The following is a 19,483-nucleotide window of genomic DNA, read 5'->3' as shown; positions in this document are numbered from 1 at the left end:
GCCCAGTTCGTTGGCACTGCATCAGCAAAGAACAAGCCAACACAGGAACAGGCCCTTCGGCCCTCCAAGCCTGCACCAACACTTTGTGCCCTTCCATACCAAAACCGTCTTCACTTACCGGATCCACCTTTATTTCTTTCCCATTCATTATTCATCCAGGTGTTTCTTGAATGGTGCTATTGTGTCTGTTTCCACCACCACCTCCTCTGGTAATGTGTTCCAGGCACACACCACCCTTTGGGTGAAAAATGTGCCTGGCATCTCTCTTTTAAACTCCCCTGCACACCTTGAACCTGTGTCCCTGAGTAACTGACCCCTCTATCCTGGGAAAAAGCCTCATACTTCCCAATCTATCCAGGCCATTCACAATCTTATAACCTTCTATCAGGTCATCCCTCAACCTCCTGTGCTCCAGTGAAAACAAACCCAGTCTATCTAACCTTCCTTCATAGCTAAAATCCCCCATATCAGGCAACATCCTGGTAAACCTTTTCTGTACCCTCTCCACATCCTTCTGGGAGTGTGACAATCAGAACTGTACGCAATATTCCAAGTGTGGCCTCACTAAAGTTCTATAAAACTGCAGCATAACCTGCCTACCCTTAAACTCAATGCCCCTTCCAATGAAGGCAGACATGCCATTGGCCTTTTTCACTACCTTATCTACAAGCACTGCCACCTTCAATGATCTGTGGACCTGCATGTCAATAATCTGAAGGGTTCTGCCTCTGAGATTTCTTCCTTTTCCACACCTTTGACATCCCCACCCACCAGCTTCGACATCCCCACCCACCACCTCTGTTCAGTAGCAGCAGTGTGGACCAGTTATATGATGCACTGCAGAAATTCACCAAGCCTCCTTCGTCAGCACCTTCCAAACCAACAATCTCCAACAGCGAGAAGGACAAGGGAAGCAATTAAGATAGACATATTTCAGGGAAAGATAGACATTCATGAGAGAGAAGGGAATTCATGCAAAGATATAATTGGATAGATTTAAGTGAAGGAAGATAAGAAGGATATTTGAGTGCAGTCTTATCACCAGTTTCAGTTTGTTCTTCTTTCTGGGGACAAACGCGAACCCCAGTTAATGCTCTCGACCTGCTTACAAATGACATACCACAAACTCCATGAACACACCCTTAGAACTGACTCTGGTGACAGTGGTACCGGTCCTGTCTTTGAGATAGGAGGCCTGGGTTCAAGTCCTACCTACTCTAGGGGTATGTAATAACATCACTGAATAGACTGATTAAAAATGGGTTCAACTGACTCCATCCCCATTTTACAGAATGCTCTTAATGCTCAAGATGACCCCTCACATCAATGTTTGACCAACATTTTTTAAACTTATATGTGGGACATGGACATCACTGACTGGGCCTATATTTATTGCCCGCCCCTAGTTGTCCTTCAGAAGGTGTGGGTGAATTGCCTTCTCAAACTGTTGCAGTCCACATGCTGTAGGTATGTAAACCCACAATACCCTTAGGGAGGGAATCCCAGGATTTCAACACAGTGACACTGAAGGAACAGTGTCAGGATGATAATGGCTTTAAAGTCAGGATGATAATGGCTTGGAGGGGAACTTCCAGGTGATGGTATTGTCTTGTATCTCTACACCTGTCCTTCTAGATGTATTTGGTCATGGGTTTGGAAGGTGCTGTCTGAGGAGCCTTGGTGAATTTTTGCAGTGCATTTTATAGATGGTACACAATGCTGCTAAGTGTCAGTGGTGGAGGGAGTAGATGTTTGTGGATGTGGTGCCAATCAGACAGGCTGCTTTTGTGTCAAGCTTCTTGAGTGTTGTTGGGGCTACACCCATCCAGGCAAGTGGGGAGTATTCCATCACACTCCTGACCTGTGCCTTGTAGGTGGTGGACAGACTTTGGGGAGTCAGCAGGTGAGTTACTCGCTGCAGGATTCCCAGCTGCTAACTTGTTCTTGTAACCACAGTGTTTATGTGGCTGGTCCAATTCAGTTTCTGGTAACTCCCAGGATGTTGATAGCAGGAGATTCAATGATGGTAACACCATTGAATGTCAAGGGGTGGTGGTTAGGATATTTCTCATTGGAGATGGTCGTAGCCTGGCATTTGTGTAACGTGAATGTTACTTGTCACTTGTCAATCTAAGCCTGAAGATTGTCCAGATCTTGTTACATTTCAGTATCCGTGAATCACAAATAATGGTGAACATTGTGCCATCATTGGCGAACATCCACAACATTTCTGACCTTATGATGGAAAGAAGGTAATTGAATAAACAATTGAAGATAGTTGGGTCCAGGACACTACCCTGAGGAACTCCTGCAGAGATGTCCTAGAGCTGAGATGATTGATCTCCAACAACCACCTCCCTAAGGGCCAAGAGAGATTGCACCAATCCTAGTTTTGCTAGGGCTCCTTAACGCTACACTTGTTCACACACAGTCTTGTTGGGAAGGGCCTCTGGAATTCAGCTCTTTTGTCCATCTCTGACCCAAGGCTGTAATGAGGCCAGGCACTGAGTGGCCCTGGGGGAACCCAAGCTGGGTGCCACTGAGGAGATGCTGTTAGATAGCACTGTTGATGACCCCTTCCATCACACAGGAGCAGTAATTGGCTATGTTGGATTTGTGCTGCTTTTTAATATATAGTTTATACCTGACCAATTTTCCACATTGTCGGGTTAGATGCCAGTGATGTAGCTGCACTGGAACAGCTTGGCTAGGGGAGCGGCAAGTTAGAACATAGAACATAGAAAAGTACAGCACAGTACAGACCCTTTGGCCCATGATGTTGTGTTGAAGTTTAATCCTAATGTATAATAAAATAACATACACACTCCTCAACTCACTGCTATCCATGTGCATGTCCAGCAGTCGCTTAAATGTCCCCAAAGACTCTGCTTCCACCACCACCACTGGCAATGCATTCCATGTATTCACAACTCACTGCATAAAGAACCTACATCTGACGTCCCCTTTACACCTTCCTCCTAATATCTTCAAACTATGACCCCTCATACCAATCAATCCTGCCCTGGGGAAAAGTCCATGGCTATTGACTCTAAGTATTCCTCTCATTATTTTGTACACCTCGATCAGGTCTCCTTTCTTCCTCCTTCTCTCCAGAGAGAAAAGTCCGAGCTTATTCAACCTTTCTTCATAAGGCAAGCCCTCCAGTCCAGGCAGAATCCTGGTAAACCTTCTTTGCACCCTCTCCAAAGCCTCTGTATCTTTCCTATAGTCGGGCGACCAGAACTGGACACAATATTCCAAGTGTGGTCTCACCAGGGACTTGTAGAGCTGCAGCAAAACCTCGCGGCTCTTAAACTCGATCCCCCTGTTAATGAAAGCCAAAATACCATATGCTTTCTTAACAACCTTATCCACTTGGGTGGCAACTTTGAGGAATCTATGTACTTGCACACCCAGATCCCTCTGTTCCTCCACACTGCCAAGAATCCTGTCTTTAAGCCTATGTTCAGCATTCGAGATCGACCTTCCAAAATGCATCATTTCGCATTTATCCAGGTTGAACTCCATCTGCCATTTCTCAGCCCAGCTCTGCATCCTGTCTATATCACGCTGCAGCCTGCAGTAGCCCTCTATACTATCGATGACACCTCCAACCTTTGTGTCATCTGCAAATTTACTAACCCACCCCTCAACCTCCTCATCCAAGTCATTTATAAAAATTACAAAGAGCAGAGGCCCAAGAACAGAGCCCTGCGGGACCCCACTCAACACTGACCTCCAGGCAGAATACTTTCCATCTACAACCACTCTCTGCCTTCTGTCAGCCAGCCAATTCTGAATCCAGATAGCCAAATCTCCCTGTATCCCATACTTCCTGACGTTATGAATGATGAGCTCTGGAGCTTAATCTTCAGTACAATTCCTGGAATGTTGTCAGGGCCGATGCCCTTTCAAACATTTCTTGATATCACATGAGGTGAATGGAATTGGCTGAACACTGGTATCTGTGAGGCTGGGGACCACTGGAGGAGGCCGAGATGGATCATCCACTCAGCACTTTGAGCTAAAGAATGCTGTGAATGCTTCAGCCTCATCTTTTCTACCAATGTGCAAGGCTCCCTCATCATTGAGGATGGAAATACTTGTGGAGCATTCTTCTCCAATGAGTTAGACTATAAAATATAGGAGCAGAAATCAGGCCATTCAGCCCATTGATGCTGCTCCAACATTCAATCATGGCTGATAAGTTTCTCAACCCCATTTTCCCACTTTCCCCCCCATAACCCTTGATCCCCTTGATACTCAAGAACCTGTCTATCTCAGTTTTAAATATACCCAGTGACCTGGTCTCCACAGCCTTCTGTGGCAATGAATTCCACAGATTCCCCACTCTCTGGCTGAAGAAGTTTCTCCTTATCTCGGTTCTAAAAGGTCTTCCCTTTACTCTAAAGCTATGTCCTCAGGTCCTAGTCTCTCCTACCAATGGGAGCATCTTCCCAACATTGTTACACCATTCATGAGCAGATGGGACAGGACTGTTAAGCTTCGATCTGATCCATTACTGTTGGATCGCTTAGTTCAATCACTTGCTGCTTATGCTGCTTGCTGTGTTGGTGGTTCTGTTTATAACTTCACCAGGTTTCAAGGAACAATCAGTTACCAAAAGTCATTAAACCAGTTAAATCTTCTACCACTTCAAACACAAAAATCTTCAAGTTGGCAATTGGGAAGGAAAATGCTCTGTTAGTATTCATTTCAATACAGCTAGAATACAAGAGCAGAAATGTAATGCTGAGGCCGTGTAAGGTGATGGTCTGACATCATTTGTAACAGTATGAACAATTTTGGGCAGAAAAGGAAGGAAGTGGTCCAGAGAAGGTTAACAAGAATAATCCTGGGGATGAAGGGTTTGTCATCTGAAGAGCGGTTGAGGACTCTGGGTCTGTACTCATAATGATGGAGTTTTGAAGGTTAAGGAGGGATCTGATTTAAAACTTACAGAATACTGAGAGATCTGTATATTGTAGATGTTTCCATTAAAAGGAGACACTAGGACATGATGGCTCAGCCTCAGAGTGAAAGAATGGTCCTTTAAAACTGAGAATGAGGAGGAATCTCTTCACCAGATGGTGGTGAAGTTCTGGAGCTCATTGCTGCAGAGGCCTGTGGATGCCTAGTTATTGAATGTGTTTAAGATGGAGATAGAGAGGTTGTTGATTGGTGAGGGGATCAAAGGTTATGGTGACAATGGGGTTGAGAAAGTAATCAGCCATGATCGAATGGTGGAGCAGTCTTGATGGGCTGAGTGGCCTAATTCTGCTCTGATGTCTTACAGCCTTATGGGTTTCACTGAACAATTCAGTGAGATTGTTCCACAAGTTCATGGTTTTTAACAGCAATAAGTAAGAGACTGAGCCGGATTGGACAGACAGGTGAATGCTGACCAATGGTGGGCAGGAGAGGAGAAGTGACTCACTGTGTGTCCAGCTGCCTTCACAACCTGGTGTGTCGAGAAGGGGAAAGCCTCATTGCTAAGATCAGTATCGAGAACTTCCTGTAGCACCGAGCGACTGTGGATTGAGAGAGGAATGGTCAGTGTCACATTAACCAGAAACACAGCAATCTCAATGCCCATCTATCCAGGCTTCCCCTCCCACAATCCTGGCTGATTGCCCCATTCTTCAGCTCCTGCAACCCCCTCCCAATACTCCTCTAGAGAATACAAGCCCAAACACCAATCCCAATCCTGAACTGTGTAGTCCCTAACGACTGCGCCCCCACCCACTGAGATCACACTTTACCGATCACCTCAAACTCCAATCCTCGATCCCTTTAACCATCAATCCCAGATTTCAAATGGCCAGCTGAACAGCATTCTGAACATCCACCATCTTTTGTGTAGAAGTGTTTCCTAATTTCACTCCTGCAAGGTCTGACTCCAGTTCTTACACCATCTCCCTTCACACTGCATTGCCCAAACTAACGGAAACAGTTCCTTTTCACTTTCCATCTCCCATAAAGGATGTGATAAACAGATACTTGGATAATAATTATATGGCTGGATTGGCAAATGGAAAACTGTGTTTGACAAATGGAGTTTTGAGAATGTGATGAACAAAATTAATAGAGAGGGAATCAATGGATGTCATATTTTTTGATAAGAGCATCCACAGGAAGTTGGTTAACAAAAGGAAAGAACAAGGTACAGGAGGGATGCACTGACCAGCAGACAGCAGAAATTAATGTCGCATTCTTGTATAATCAGGCTGTGACTAGAGGGGTACCACAAGGACCAGATAATATACTGGGGAACGTAGGAAGAGGGGGACGTCTTTCAACCCATTGAGCTTGCCCATCTTTCAATATGGTCATGGCTGATCAAATACTTCAATGCTCTTACTGTCGATCTCTGTTGATCTGTCCACTCTATCAAACTGTCCATCTCTATCAATCTCTGTCAATCTCTATCAATCTGTCGATCTCGGTCAATCGCTGTCTTAAACACACTCAGACTCAGTTTCCATAGCATTCTGTGATACAGAATTTGAAAAGGTTCACAAACCTGAGACATCCAGTAATTGTAAAATGCATTATATAAACGTCAGTCTTTTTATCATATTTGTTCCCCTGAAAATTGTGGAAGTTGTGATTAAATCCTCCTTAACTATCTAAATTCCAAAGGTTCAATCAGAATTTGTTTCATGTCTCTTCATCATTTAATCTTAGGAGTCTGGTTGGCCACTCTGGTAAATCCAAACCCCTCTCCCTCCAACACCAGTGAATGTGGGGTCGTCTAACCAAGTTTACTATCAGTGAGGAAGGACAGTCCCCTTATATTGCAGTCCTACAGAGAGACGTCACAGCTCCATGAGTCTTTAGCACCAATCCCTGGAGGATACCTGTCACTTGCTATCAATTCAAAGTCCTGTCTATGAATCCGACCCTGAGCCTGTCAGTTCGCCAATAGAGGAGGGGCCCTTGATTAACAAATAGAGTCACAGAGTCAGAGAGATATACAGCACGGAGACAGACCCTCCAGTCCAACTCGTCCATGCTGACCAGGTGAGGCAACACGGTGGCTCAGTGGTTAGCACTGCTACCTCACAGCACCAGGGACCCAGGCTCGATTCCCACCTCGGGCAACTGTCTGAGTGAAGTTTGCACATTCAATAGACAATAGACAATAGGTGCAGGAGTAGGCCATTCTGCCCTTCGAGCCTGCACCACCATTCAATATGATCATGGCTGATCATCCTTAATCAGTATCCTGTTCCTGCCTTATCTCCATAACCCTTGATTCCACTATCCTTGAGAACTCTATCCAACTCTTTCTTAAATGAATCCAGAGACTGGGCCTCCACTGCCCTCTGGGGCAGAGCATTCCACACAGCCACCACTCTCTGGGTGAAGAAGTTTCTCCTCATCTCTGTCCTAAATGGTCTACCCTGTATTTTTAAGCTGTGTCCTCTGGTTCGGCACTCACCCATCAGCGGAATCACCCATTCTCCTCACGTGTTTCCTCCGGGTGCTCCGGTTTCCTCCCATAATCCAAAGGTGTTCAGGTCAGGTGAATCGACCATACTAAATTGCCAAGTCAGGGGTAAATATAGGGTAAGGGAATAGTTACTCTTCGGAGGGTCAGTGTGGACTTGTTGGGTCGAAGGGCCCATTTCCATACTGAAAGGGAATCTAATCTAGTCCCATTGCCAGCACTTGGCCCACATCCCTCTAAACCCTTCCTATTCATTTATCCATCCAGATGCCTTTTAAATGTTGTAATTGTACCAGCCTCTACCACTTCCTCTGGCAGCTCATTCCATACACGCACCACCCTCTGCATGAAAATGTTGCCCCTTGAATCCCTTTTAAACTTTTCCGCTCTCATCCTAAATCTATGCCTTCTAGTTCTGAATTCCCCCACCCTTCGCAAACGTTCTTGGCTATTCACCCTATCCATGTCCCTCACGATTTTATAAACCTCTATATGGTCACCCCTCAGCCTCCGACACTCCAGGGAAAACAGCCCCAGCCTGTTCAGCCTCTCCCTGCAGCTCAAATCCTCCAACCCTGGCAACATCCTTGTAAATCTTTTCTAGATCCTTCCAAGTTTCACAACTTCTTTCCGATAGGAAGGAGACCAGAATTGCACATGATATTCCAACAGTGGCCTAACCAATGTCCTGTATGGCCGCAACATGAGCTCCCAATTCCTGTATTCAATACACTGACCAATAAAGGAAACCATACCAAACACCTTCTTCACTATCCTATCTACCTGTGACTCCACTTTCAAGGAGCTATGAACCTGCACTCCAAGGTCTCTTTGTTCAGCAACACTCTCTAGGACCTTACCATTAAGTGTATAAGTCCTGCTCAGATTTGCTTTCCCAAAATGTAGCACCTCGCATTTATCTAAATTAAACTCCATCTGCCACTTCTCAGCCCATTGGCCCATCTGGTCAAGATCCTGTTGTAATCTAACCCTCTTTGCTGTCCACTACACCTCCAATTTTGGTATCATCTGTAAACTTACTAAGTACAGCTTCAATGTTCATATCCAAATTATTTATATAAATGACGAAAAGTAGAGGACCCAGCACTGATCCTTGTGGCACTCCACTGGTCACAGGCCTCCAGTCTGAAAAACAACCCTCCACCACCACCCTCTGTCTTCTACCTTTGAGCCAGTTCTGTATCCAAATGGTTAGTTCTCCCTGTATTCCATGAGATCTAACCTTGCTAATCAGTATTCCATGAGGAATCTTGTCGAACGCCTTACTTAAGTCCATAGAGATCATGTCCACCCTTCTGCCCTCATCAATCCTCTTTGTTACTTCTTCAAAAAACACAATCAGGTTTGTGAGACATGATTTCCCACACACAAAGCCATGTTGACTATCCCTATTCAGTCCTTGCCTTTCCAAATACATGTACATCCTATCCCTCAGGATTCCCTCCAACAACTTGCCCACCACCAAGGTCAGGCTCACTGGTCTAAAGTTCCCTGGCTTGTCCTTACCACCCTTCTTAAATAGTGGCACCACGTTAGCCAACCTCCAGTCTTCTGGCACCTCACCTGTGACTATCGATGATACAAATATCTCAGTAAGGGGCCCAGCAATCACTTCCTTAGCTTCCCACAGAGTTCTAGACATTTATCCACCTTTATGCATTTTAAGACATCCAGCACTTCCTCCTCTGTAATATGGAGATTTTTTCAAGATGTCACCATCTATTTCCCCACATTCTATATCTTCCATGCCCTTCTCCAGAGTAAATACTGATGCAAAATACTCACTTAGTATCTCCCCCATCTCCTGCAGTTCCACACAAAGGCCGCCTTGCTGATTTTGCGGCGCCCTATTTTCACTCTAGTTACCCTTCTGTCCTTAAAGTATTTATAAAACCCTTTGGATTTTCCTTAACTCTATTTGCCAAAGCTATCTCATGTCCCCTTTTTGCCCTCCTGATTTCTCTCTTAAGTATACTCCTACTTCGTTGTGGTTCTGTTCGCTGAGCTGGGAATTTGTCTTGCAAACGTTTTGTCCCCTGTCTAGGTGACATCCTCAGTGCTTGGGAGCCTCCTGTGAAGCGCTTCTGTGCTGTTTCCTCCGGCATTTATAGTGGTTTGTATCTGCCGCTTCCGGTTGTCAGTTCCAGCTGTTCGCTGTAGTGGCCGGTATATTGGGTCGATGTTTAAACACATCGACCTGGACCCAATATACCGGCCACTACAGCGAACAGCTGGAACTGACAACCGGAAGCGGCAGAGACAGGTCACTATAAATGCCAGAGGAAACAGCACAGAAGCGCTTCACAGGAGGCTCCCAAGCACTGAGGATGTCACCTAGACAGGGGACAAAACGTTTGCAAGACAAATTCCCAGCTCGGCGAACAGAACCACAACAACGAGCACCCGAGCTACAAATCTTCTCCCAAACTTTGAATACTCCTACTTCCTTTATACTCTTCTAAGGATTCACTCAATCTATCCTGTCTATACCTGACATATGCTTCCTTCTTTTTCTTAACCAAACCCTCAATTTCTTGAGTCATCCAGCATTCCCTATACCTACCAGCCTTCCCTTTCACCCTGACAGGAATATACTGTCTTTGGATTCTTGTTATCTCATTTCTGAAGGCTTCCCATTTTTCAGCCGTCCCTTTATCTGCACCCAATCAACTTTTGAAAGTTCTTGCCTTAATACCGTCAAATTGGCCTTCCTCAAATTTAGAACTTCAACTTTTAGATCTGGTTTATCCTTTTCCATCACTATTTTAAAACGAATAGAATTATGGTCGTTGGCCCCAAAGTGCTCCCCCACTGACACCTGCCCTGCCTTAATTCCCAAGAGTAGGTCAAGTTTTGCACCTTCTCTAGTAGGTACATCCGCAGAAAATTGTCTTGTACACACTTAACAAATTCCTCTCCATCTAAACCCTTAACACTATGGCAGTCCCAGTTGATGTTTGGAAAGTTAAAATCCCCTCCCATAACCACCCTATTATTCTTATAGATAGCTGAGATCCCCTTACAAGTTTGTTTCTCAATTTCCCTCTGACTATTGGGGGGTCTATAATATAATCCCAATAAGGTGATCATCCCTTTCTTATTTCTCAGTTCCACCCAAATAACTTCCCTGGATGTGTTTCCGGAAATATACTCTCTCAGCACATCTGTAATGCTATCCTTTATCAAAAATGCCACTCCCCCTCCTCTCTTGCCTCCCTTTCTATCCTTCCTGTAGCATTTGTATCCTGGAACATTAAGCTGCCAGTCCTGCCCATTCCTGAGCCTTGTTTCTGTAATTGCTATGATATCCCAGTCCCATGTTCCGAACCATGCCCTGAGTTCATCTGCCTTCCCTGTTAGGCCCCTTGCATTGAAATAAATGCAGTTTAATTTATTAGTTGTACCTTGTCCCTGCCTGCCCTGACTGTTTGACTCATTTCTGTTCTCAGCTGTACCCGTCTCAGATCGATCTCTTTCCTCACTATGTCCCTGGGTCAACCCTCCGCCCCGCCCCCCACCCCCCCCCCCCCCACCTTACTAGTTTAAATCCTCCTGAGCAGCTCTAGCAAATTTCCCTGCCAATATATTAGTCCCCTTCCAATTTAGGTGCAATCTGTCCTTCTTGTGCAGCTCACTTCTACCCCAAAAGAGATTCCAATGATCCAAAAATGTGAATCCTTCTCCCATACACCAGCTCCTCAGCCATGCATTCATCTGCTCTATCCTCCTATTCCTGCCCTCACTAGCTCGTAGCGCCAGGAGTAATCCAGATATTACTACTCTCGAGGACCTCCTTTTTAAATTCCTGCCTAACTCTCTGTAATCTCCCTTCAAAATCTCATCATTTTCCCTTCCTTTATTGCTGGTTCCAATGTGGACAATGACCTCCTACTGGCCCCTCTCCCCTGTGAGAACATTCTGCACCTTCTCTGAGACATCCTTGATCCTGGCACCAGGGAAGCAACACGCCATTCTGCTTTTTCGCTACTGGCCACAGAAATGTCTGTCTGTGCCTCTGACTAGAGAGTCCCTTATTATAGTTGATCTCTTGGAACCCAACAGACCCCTCATTACATTAGAGCCAGTCTCGATACCAGAAACTTGGCTGTTCGTGCTACATTCCCCTAAGATTCTATCACCCCTACATTTTCCAAAACAGTATTCTTGTTTAAAATGGGGATAGCTGCAGGAGACTTCTGCACTACCTGCCTACCCTTCCTTCTTTTTCTGGAGTTAACCCATTTACATGACTGTATCAATGGCCTTTCTCCCTTCCTAAAACTGCCATCCATCACACCCCCTCGCTCCTGTAAATTCCTATTCCATGTGATCTGATAGTCTTCTCAACTGAAGACACTTCCTGCAGACATAATCATCAGTAACATGGAAACTCTCCGTAAACTCCTACATCTGACAGGAAGAACATATCACTCTTTGCTTCTTTATGATCTACAGACCCAGAAAATAGTACTGTCTTTTTGCTCCTAAACAGTGCTTCAGGCTAACTTGGTACTTTTGATTAAATTTTAAAAATATAAACCATGAGACAGATCCCAATAAAACATAATCAAGGAAGAACCTGCTCTACCCACTCACAGCAAATTAGATTAGATTAGATTACTTACAGTGTGGAAACAGGCCCTTCGGCCCAACAAGTCCACACCGTCCCGCCGAAGCGCAACCCACCCATACCCCTACATCTACCCTTACCTAACACTACGGGTAATTTAGCATGGCCAATTCACCTGACCTGCACATCTTTGGACTGTGGGAGGAAACCGGAGCACCCGGAGGAAACCTTTACAGACACGGGGAGAACGTGCAAACTCCACACAGTCAGTCGCCTGAGGTGGGAATTGAACCCGGGTCTCTGGCGCTGTGAGGCAGCAGAGCAAACCACTGTGCCACCGTGCCGCCCAAAGTTACACTTAAAACTATGCACTTATCTGTTTCTGTGCTGTGAGCTCTCCCATGCAGGTTCCTCCAAGGTTAGTTGTACGTTTCACTGTTTAAGTTTTCCTAGACACACTCTGATGTCCAGAGATACATGAGCTCAAACAGCAAAGGCAGTAACTACAGATTCACTGCTGTGCCAGTTGGCAGTGTCGAAATCGTTGTCTCTCTCCCTCACTGACCAAGTGGTCGCTGTCTTTTTCTGTCGTCTTCCTTTTAAAGTGCCGTTGTTTTGATCCTTTTCCCCCCCCGAAGTTCCAAAACAATGCAGCAACATATAAGACAGTATTGCTGCTCCTGGAATTTGAGGAAATCACCTCCAACACTAAAATACCTCAAAAGGAGCAGCTCCGACAGTCGCAATTTTTTTCCCATCCTCCATCTTGGGTTACCCAGATCTGACAATGTATTCCCATACAGGGTTGAAAAATGTGGTGCTGGAAAAGCACAACAGTCAGGCAGCATCCGAGGAGTGGGAAAATCAACATTTCAAGCATAAACCCTTCATCAGGAATGTGGGGCAAGGGAAGGGGCTGAGAGATAAATAGGAGGGGTTAGGGCTGGGGGAAAGGTAGCTGGGAAGGTAATAGATGTAGGGGGGGCGTGATGGTGATAGGTCAGAGGGGAGGGTGGGGCAGATAGGTGGGAAGGAAGATAGACAGGTAGGACAGTTCAAGAGGGCAGTGCCAAGTTGGAAGGTTGGATCTGGGATAAGGTGGAGGGAGGGGAGTTGAGGAAACTGATGAGATTGACATTGATCCCATGTGGTTGGAGGGTCCCAAGGCGGAAGATGAGGTGTTCTTCCTCTAGGCATCGGGGCGCTGGAATTTGGCGGTGGAGGAGGCCCAGGACTTGCGTGTCCTTGGTGGAGGGGGAGTTGAAGTGTTCAGCCGGGGGTTGGCCAGTGCATGTCCCACAGATGTTCTCTAAAACATTCCATGAGTTGGCATCCTGTCTCCCCAATGTAGAGGAAACCAGATCGAGAGCAACGGACACAGTAGTGGGGTGTTTGGATGTGCAGGGAAATCTCTGCCGAATGTGGAAGGCTCCTTTGGGGCCTTGGATGGAGGTGAAGGGGGAGGTGTGGGTGCAGGTTTTACACCTCCTGTAGTGGCAAGGGAAGGTGCCGGGAGTGGAGGGTGGGCTGGTGAGGGGGTGTTGTGGAGAGAATGGTCTGCAGAATGCTGTTAGGGGTGGGGAGGGAAATATGTATCTTGTTATGGGGTCTAGCTGTAGATGGCAGAAATGGCAGAGGATGATGCCCTACATCCAGAGATTAGTGGGGTGAACCATCTTGGACACCTACCTCCCCTCCCTGGACCTCTCCGTCTCTATCTCCAGCAACCGACGCAACACGGACATCTACTTCAAAACCACTAACTCCCACAGCTACCTGGACTACACCTCCTTCCATGCCTCCTCTTGTAAAAACACTATCCCTTACTCCCAATTCCTCCACCGTTTCTGCTCCCAGGAGGAGCAATTCCACTCCAGAACATCCCAGATGGCCTCCTACTTCAAGGACCACAATTTCCCCTTCCACATGGTCAACAATGCCCTCCAGTGCATCTCCTCCATTTCCCTCCACCCTTGAACCATACCCCTCTAACCACAACAAGGATAGAATCCCCCAGTCCTCACCTTCCCTCCCACCAATCTCCGGATACAATGCATCATCGTCCACCATATCTGCCACTTACAGCCAGACCCCACCATCAGAGATATATTTCCCAGCCCACCCGTATCTGCGTTCCGCAGAGACCATTCCCTCCACAACTCCCTCGTTAGGTCCACCCCCCACCAACCCACCCTCCATTCCCGGCACCTTCCCTTGCCACTACAGGAGATGTAAAACCTGCACCCACACCTCCCCCTTCACCTCCATCCAAGGCCCCAAATGATCCTTCAGCATCCAGCAGAGATTTTCCTGCACCTCCAAACACCTTACCTACTGTATGTGTTGTTCTCGATGTGGTCTCCTCTACACTGGGGAGACAGGATGCCGACTTTCAGAACGTTTCAGAGAACATCTGTGGGACACACACAGTAAACAACCCCACCGCCCTGTGGCTGAACACTTCAACTCCCCCTCCCACTTTGCCAAGAACGTGCAAGTCCTGGGCCTCCGCCACCGCCAAATTCCAGCCCCCCGACGCCTGGAGGAAGAACACCTCATCTTCCGCCTTGGGACCCTCCAACCACATGGGATCAATGTCAATCTCATCAGTTTCCTCAACTCCCCTCCCTCCACCTTATCCCAGATCCAACCTTCCAACTTGGCACTGCCCTCTTGAACTGTCCTACCTGTCCATCTTCCTTCCCACCTATCTGCCCCACCCTCCCTTCTGACCTATCACCATCACGCCCCCCCTACATCTATTACCTTCCCAGCTACCTTTCCCCCAGCCCCAACCCCTCCTATTTATCTCTCAGCCCCTTCCCTTGCCCCACATTCCTGATGAAGGGTTTATGCCTGAAACATTGACTCTCCTGCTCCTCAGATGCGACCTTCCTGGCTGTGCTTTTCCAGCTCCATTCATCTTGACTCTGATCTCCAGCAGCTGCAGCCCTCACTTTCTTCTGATCCCTTGCAGGGCTGTAATTTTAAAGAAACAGTTCCTTGTACTAATGAACGATTATTTCACATTGTGCTCCAATTTACTCACAAGCCAATTTGTGAAGAGACTCAAAACCAGAAACCATTCACACCTATGAAATGCTTGTAAATTCTCAGTAATTTGCCTTCAATTCTACCCAAACCTCAGACCCCAGAATCACTACTGCACTCTTATCACCCACTGTCCTAGCTGTTTCCCACCAGCCTGCTCCAATCCAGTGAGTGTTGTGAACCACAGATTGCCACACCTCTGCGGTCCCTGCACGCTGATCATTCCCAGCTCCTCTGAGCAATCAAGAAGTTGACAGTTCAGTCTCCGGTCCTGAAGCACAGAGTTGATGTGGGACCAATTGTGCTGGGCCACTGCACCTCCAACTGCCAGGTAATAGCCATCACCTGCACCAGAGCACAACACAAGGTCAGGGGTCAGGTGTCAGTCTGCACGACCCAGGCACAGTGAACAGATACAGACAGCACAGGGAGACAGACCCACACACAGACACACACAAGGTCTGTAATTACACAGGTCTTTAAATTGAGTTACACAACCCACTCAGATTAAACACTCTTCTGTTGGATGTCACTGCAATTAAATTATTATTGTTTGTGGCTTTTAAGAAGATAAAAACTAAAATGGAAAAGAAATTTAGACACAGCCTTCAGGCTGGAGATGTTCAATTGAGTTACTGCAGCACAAACACAGCAGCTGCAGAGAAAGACTTTAATTCTATTAAACGTTAGTGCCCAAATCAGAAAGTATTATATTTTAATCACTGTCCAAACCAAAACCACTTTCCCATTATTTCAACACAATTAAAATTAACCAGATATTTACAAAAACCTTTAAAAATTGGTCAATACATAGGGAGCTTAATGACAGTCTCTTATCCCTGTCCTGGGCGTGTTTGATCGGGACAGTGTAGACAGAGCATTACTCTGTATCTAACCCTGCGCTGCCCCTGTCTTGTGAATGTTTCATGGGGGATGGTACAGAGAGAGCTTTATTCTGTATCTAACTGAGTTGTCCCTACCCTGGGAACAATGTGGTGGGAGCTGGGTGCAGTGGGAGCTGGGTGCTAGATGTGGAGAGATCTGGGCACGGTGGGAGTTGGGCGCGGTGGGAGCTGGGTGCTTGGTGCAGTGGGAGCTGGATGTGGTGGGTGCTGGGTGCGGTGGGTTCTGGTTGCGGGGTGGTGCAATTAGTGCTGAGTGCATTGGGAGTTGGGCATGGTGGGAGCTGGGTGCAGTGGATGCTGGGTGTGGTGGGTTCTGGTTGCGGTGGGTGCTGGGTGCGATGGGTTCTGGTTGCGGTGGGTGCTGGGTGTGGTGGGTGCTGGGTGCGGTGGGTGCTGGGCGCTGGGAGTGGTGGGTGCTAGGTGTGGGGGTGCTGGGTGCAGTGGGTGCTGGGCACAGTGGGTGCTGGGCATGGTGGATGCCAAGCGCGGTTAGTGCTGGGTGCGGTGGGTGCTGGGTGCAGTGGGTGCTGGGCAGGGTGGGTGCTGAGAGCATTGGGTGCTGGGTGCAGTGGGTGCCGGGTGTGGTGGGCGCAGTGGGTGCTGGGTGCGGAGGGTGCTGGGTGCGGAGGGTGCTGAGCGCAGTGGGTACTGGGTGCAGTGGGTGCTGGGCGCAGTGGGTGCTGGGTGCGGTGGATGCTGGACGTGGTGGGCGCAGTGGTGCTGGGCACGGTGGGTACTGGGTGCAGTGGGTGCTGGGTGCGGTGGGTGCTGGGCGTGGTGGGTTCTGGGTGCAGTGGGTGCTGGGTGCTGCGTGTGATGGATGCTGGGTGCAGTGGGTGCTGGGTGCAGTAATTACCCTGAAAGGCAGGAGTGAGTTCCGTTCCGTGGGGAGTGCTCTCGATTCGACTCACTGTGAGGTCACTCTCTGTCCCACCGTGACTGTTCAGCATACAGGTGTAAACGGTTTTACCTGAAAATAACGGCATCATTTAATCACTATCATCCAGCCGCGGACTTGATGAATAGTAAATACACATTTATACATATTAATTCATGGCTAGTTACATTACAACTGAGTTAGACAACGGTCTGCTTTCAGACATCAGGCTCAAAGAACATTACCATTCCCTTAGAATTACCAACAGACCAGCCTGGACAGTCACAGGACAAGCCCCTCGCTCCATCAGGAACTGTCCACCATCACTGGAGCCTATGTCCTGATAACAGTTAACCCTTTCAGGTGCTAACTGTCTTATACAACTGACAACGTGGGGCATGATGGGGGAGGGAAATGGCCTGCTGTCAGCCAGGAACACTACTTTTCATCATTTATATAAATGATTTGGATGTGAGCATAAGAGGTACAGTTAGTAAGTTTGCAGATGACACCAAAATTGGTGGTGTAGCGGACAGCGAAGAGGGTTACCTCAGATTACAACAGGATCTGGACCAGATGGGCCAATGGGCTGAGAAGTAGCAGATGGAGTTTAATTCAGATAAATGTAAGGTGCTGTGTTTTGGGAAAGCAAATCTTAGCAGGACTTATACACTTAATGGTAAGGTCCTAGGGAGAGTTGCTGAACAAAGAGACCTTGGAGTGCAGGTTCATAGCTCCTTGAAAGTGGAGTTGCAGGTAGGTAGATAGGATAGTGAAGAAGGTGTTTGGTATGCGTTCCTTTATTGGTCAGAGTATTGAGTACAGGAGTTGGTAGGTCATGTTATGGCTGTACAAGACATTGGTTAGGCCACTGTTGGAATATTGCGTGCAATCCTGGTCTCCTTCCTATCGGAAAGATGTTGTGAAACTTGAAAGAGTTCAGAAAAGATTTACAAGGATGTTGCCAGGGTTGGAGAATTTGAGCTACAGGGAGAGGCTGGACAGTCTGGGGCTGTTTTCCCTGGAGCGTCAGAGGCTGAGGGATGACCTTATAGAGGTTTACAAAATTATGAGGGGCATGGATAGGATAAATAGACAAAGTCTTTTCCCTGGGATCGGGGAGTCCAGAACTAGAGGGCACAGGTTTAGGGTGAGAGGGGAAAGATATAAAGGGGACCTAAGGGGCAACTTTTTCACACAGAGGGTGGTACGTGTATGGAATGAGCTGCCAGAGGATGTGGTGGAGGCTGGTACAATTGCAACATTTAAGAGGCATTTGGATGGGTATATGAATAGGAAGGGTTTGGAGGGATATGGACCGGGTGCTGGTAGGTAGGACTAGATTGGGTTGGGATATCTGGTTGGCATGGACGGGTTGGACCGAAGGGTCTGTTTCCATGCTGTACATCACTATGACTCAGAGACTGAGGGACAAGGAACGGTAAACGGATGTTCAGAATGAAGGTGTAAATCAGTGTGGGGGAAGGGGAGAGGACACAGGGGAAGTGACTGCTCTGGGGTGTGTTGGGGAGAGGGTCAGGTGTGGGTGAGGGAGTGGGTAGGTATTTGTGCTATGGGAGGGCTCAGTCAAATGCGGGTAGGACAGTTATGGGGTAAGGGAGTCACAGGGAGGAGGTTGGGAAGATCCACCATTACCTGATGATGCACTGACATCAGCAGTAAACAGCCAATCCACTGCCTTCTTAGCATCTGGGCCCAGTAGGTAGAACTTCCCAAAATAGGACATATCAAACATGGCGACAGCATTCCGGCAACTTCCACACTCGGATTTAATCTGCACCAACACACCAGAACGAGAGGTAAATCTACCTCAAAGCAATGGAACCAGTGTTTTCTCTCACACACACATCACACACACACACACATTCTCTCTCTCACACACACACACACACAATCACACACATACATTCACACATCACACATACATTCTCACACATCACACACACACATTCACACATCCACACATCCACATTCACACACACACATGACACACACACAAACTCATATCTCACACACACACACACATACATCACACATACCACACACACATACATCACACATACCACACACACATTCACACATCACACACACATTCACACATCACACAGACACACACATCACACACACACACATGCACATCACACACACACCACTAACATTCACACATCACACACACACATTCACACACGACACACACATTCACACACATGACACACACACATCACACACACATTCACACATCACACACACACATTCACACACACATCACACACACATTCACACACACATACACACATTTGCATACATCACACATATTCACACACGCACACTCACATACATCACACACACATTCACATACATTCGCACACACACATCACACACATTCACACACTCACATACATCACACACACACATTCACATCATATTCACAGACACACACATTCACACACACACATCTCACACATACACACATCTCACACACACATTCACATACACCACACACAAACACCATTTTCTCACTCACACTCACACACACACATTCACACCACACACACACATTCACACACATCACACACGCACACACA

At 47.1% G+C, this 19,483-nt stretch overlaps 1 protein-coding gene across 4 annotated transcripts in view; it reads right to left on the bottom strand.

Moving 5' to 3' along the window:
- sardh (sarcosine dehydrogenase) overlaps positions 1-19,483 on the bottom strand; it is a 115,378-nt gene that overhangs the window by 14,041 nt on the left and 81,854 nt on the right. For all 4 annotated transcript variants that reach the window (XM_072566120.1, XM_072566123.1, XM_072566121.1 and 1 more), the window contains 4 exons: positions 18,534-18,672; positions 16,857-16,970; positions 15,293-15,440; positions 5,438-5,531 (listed from right to left, as the gene is read on the bottom strand). In XM_072566120.1, the coding sequence (XP_072422221.1) occupies positions 5,438-5,531; positions 15,293-15,440; positions 16,857-16,970; positions 18,534-18,672 (495 nt within the window). The remainder of the gene's footprint in view (positions 1-5,437; positions 5,532-15,292; positions 15,441-16,856; positions 16,971-18,533; positions 18,673-19,483) is intronic.

The sequence above is a fragment of the Chiloscyllium punctatum genome, chromosome 49 (genome assembly GCF_047496795.1).
Source record: "Chiloscyllium punctatum isolate Juve2018m chromosome 49, sChiPun1.3, whole genome shotgun sequence".
Taxonomy (NCBI): domain Eukaryota; kingdom Metazoa; phylum Chordata; class Chondrichthyes; order Orectolobiformes; family Hemiscylliidae; genus Chiloscyllium; species Chiloscyllium punctatum.
This window is presented reverse-complemented; position numbering and strand designations above follow the sequence as displayed.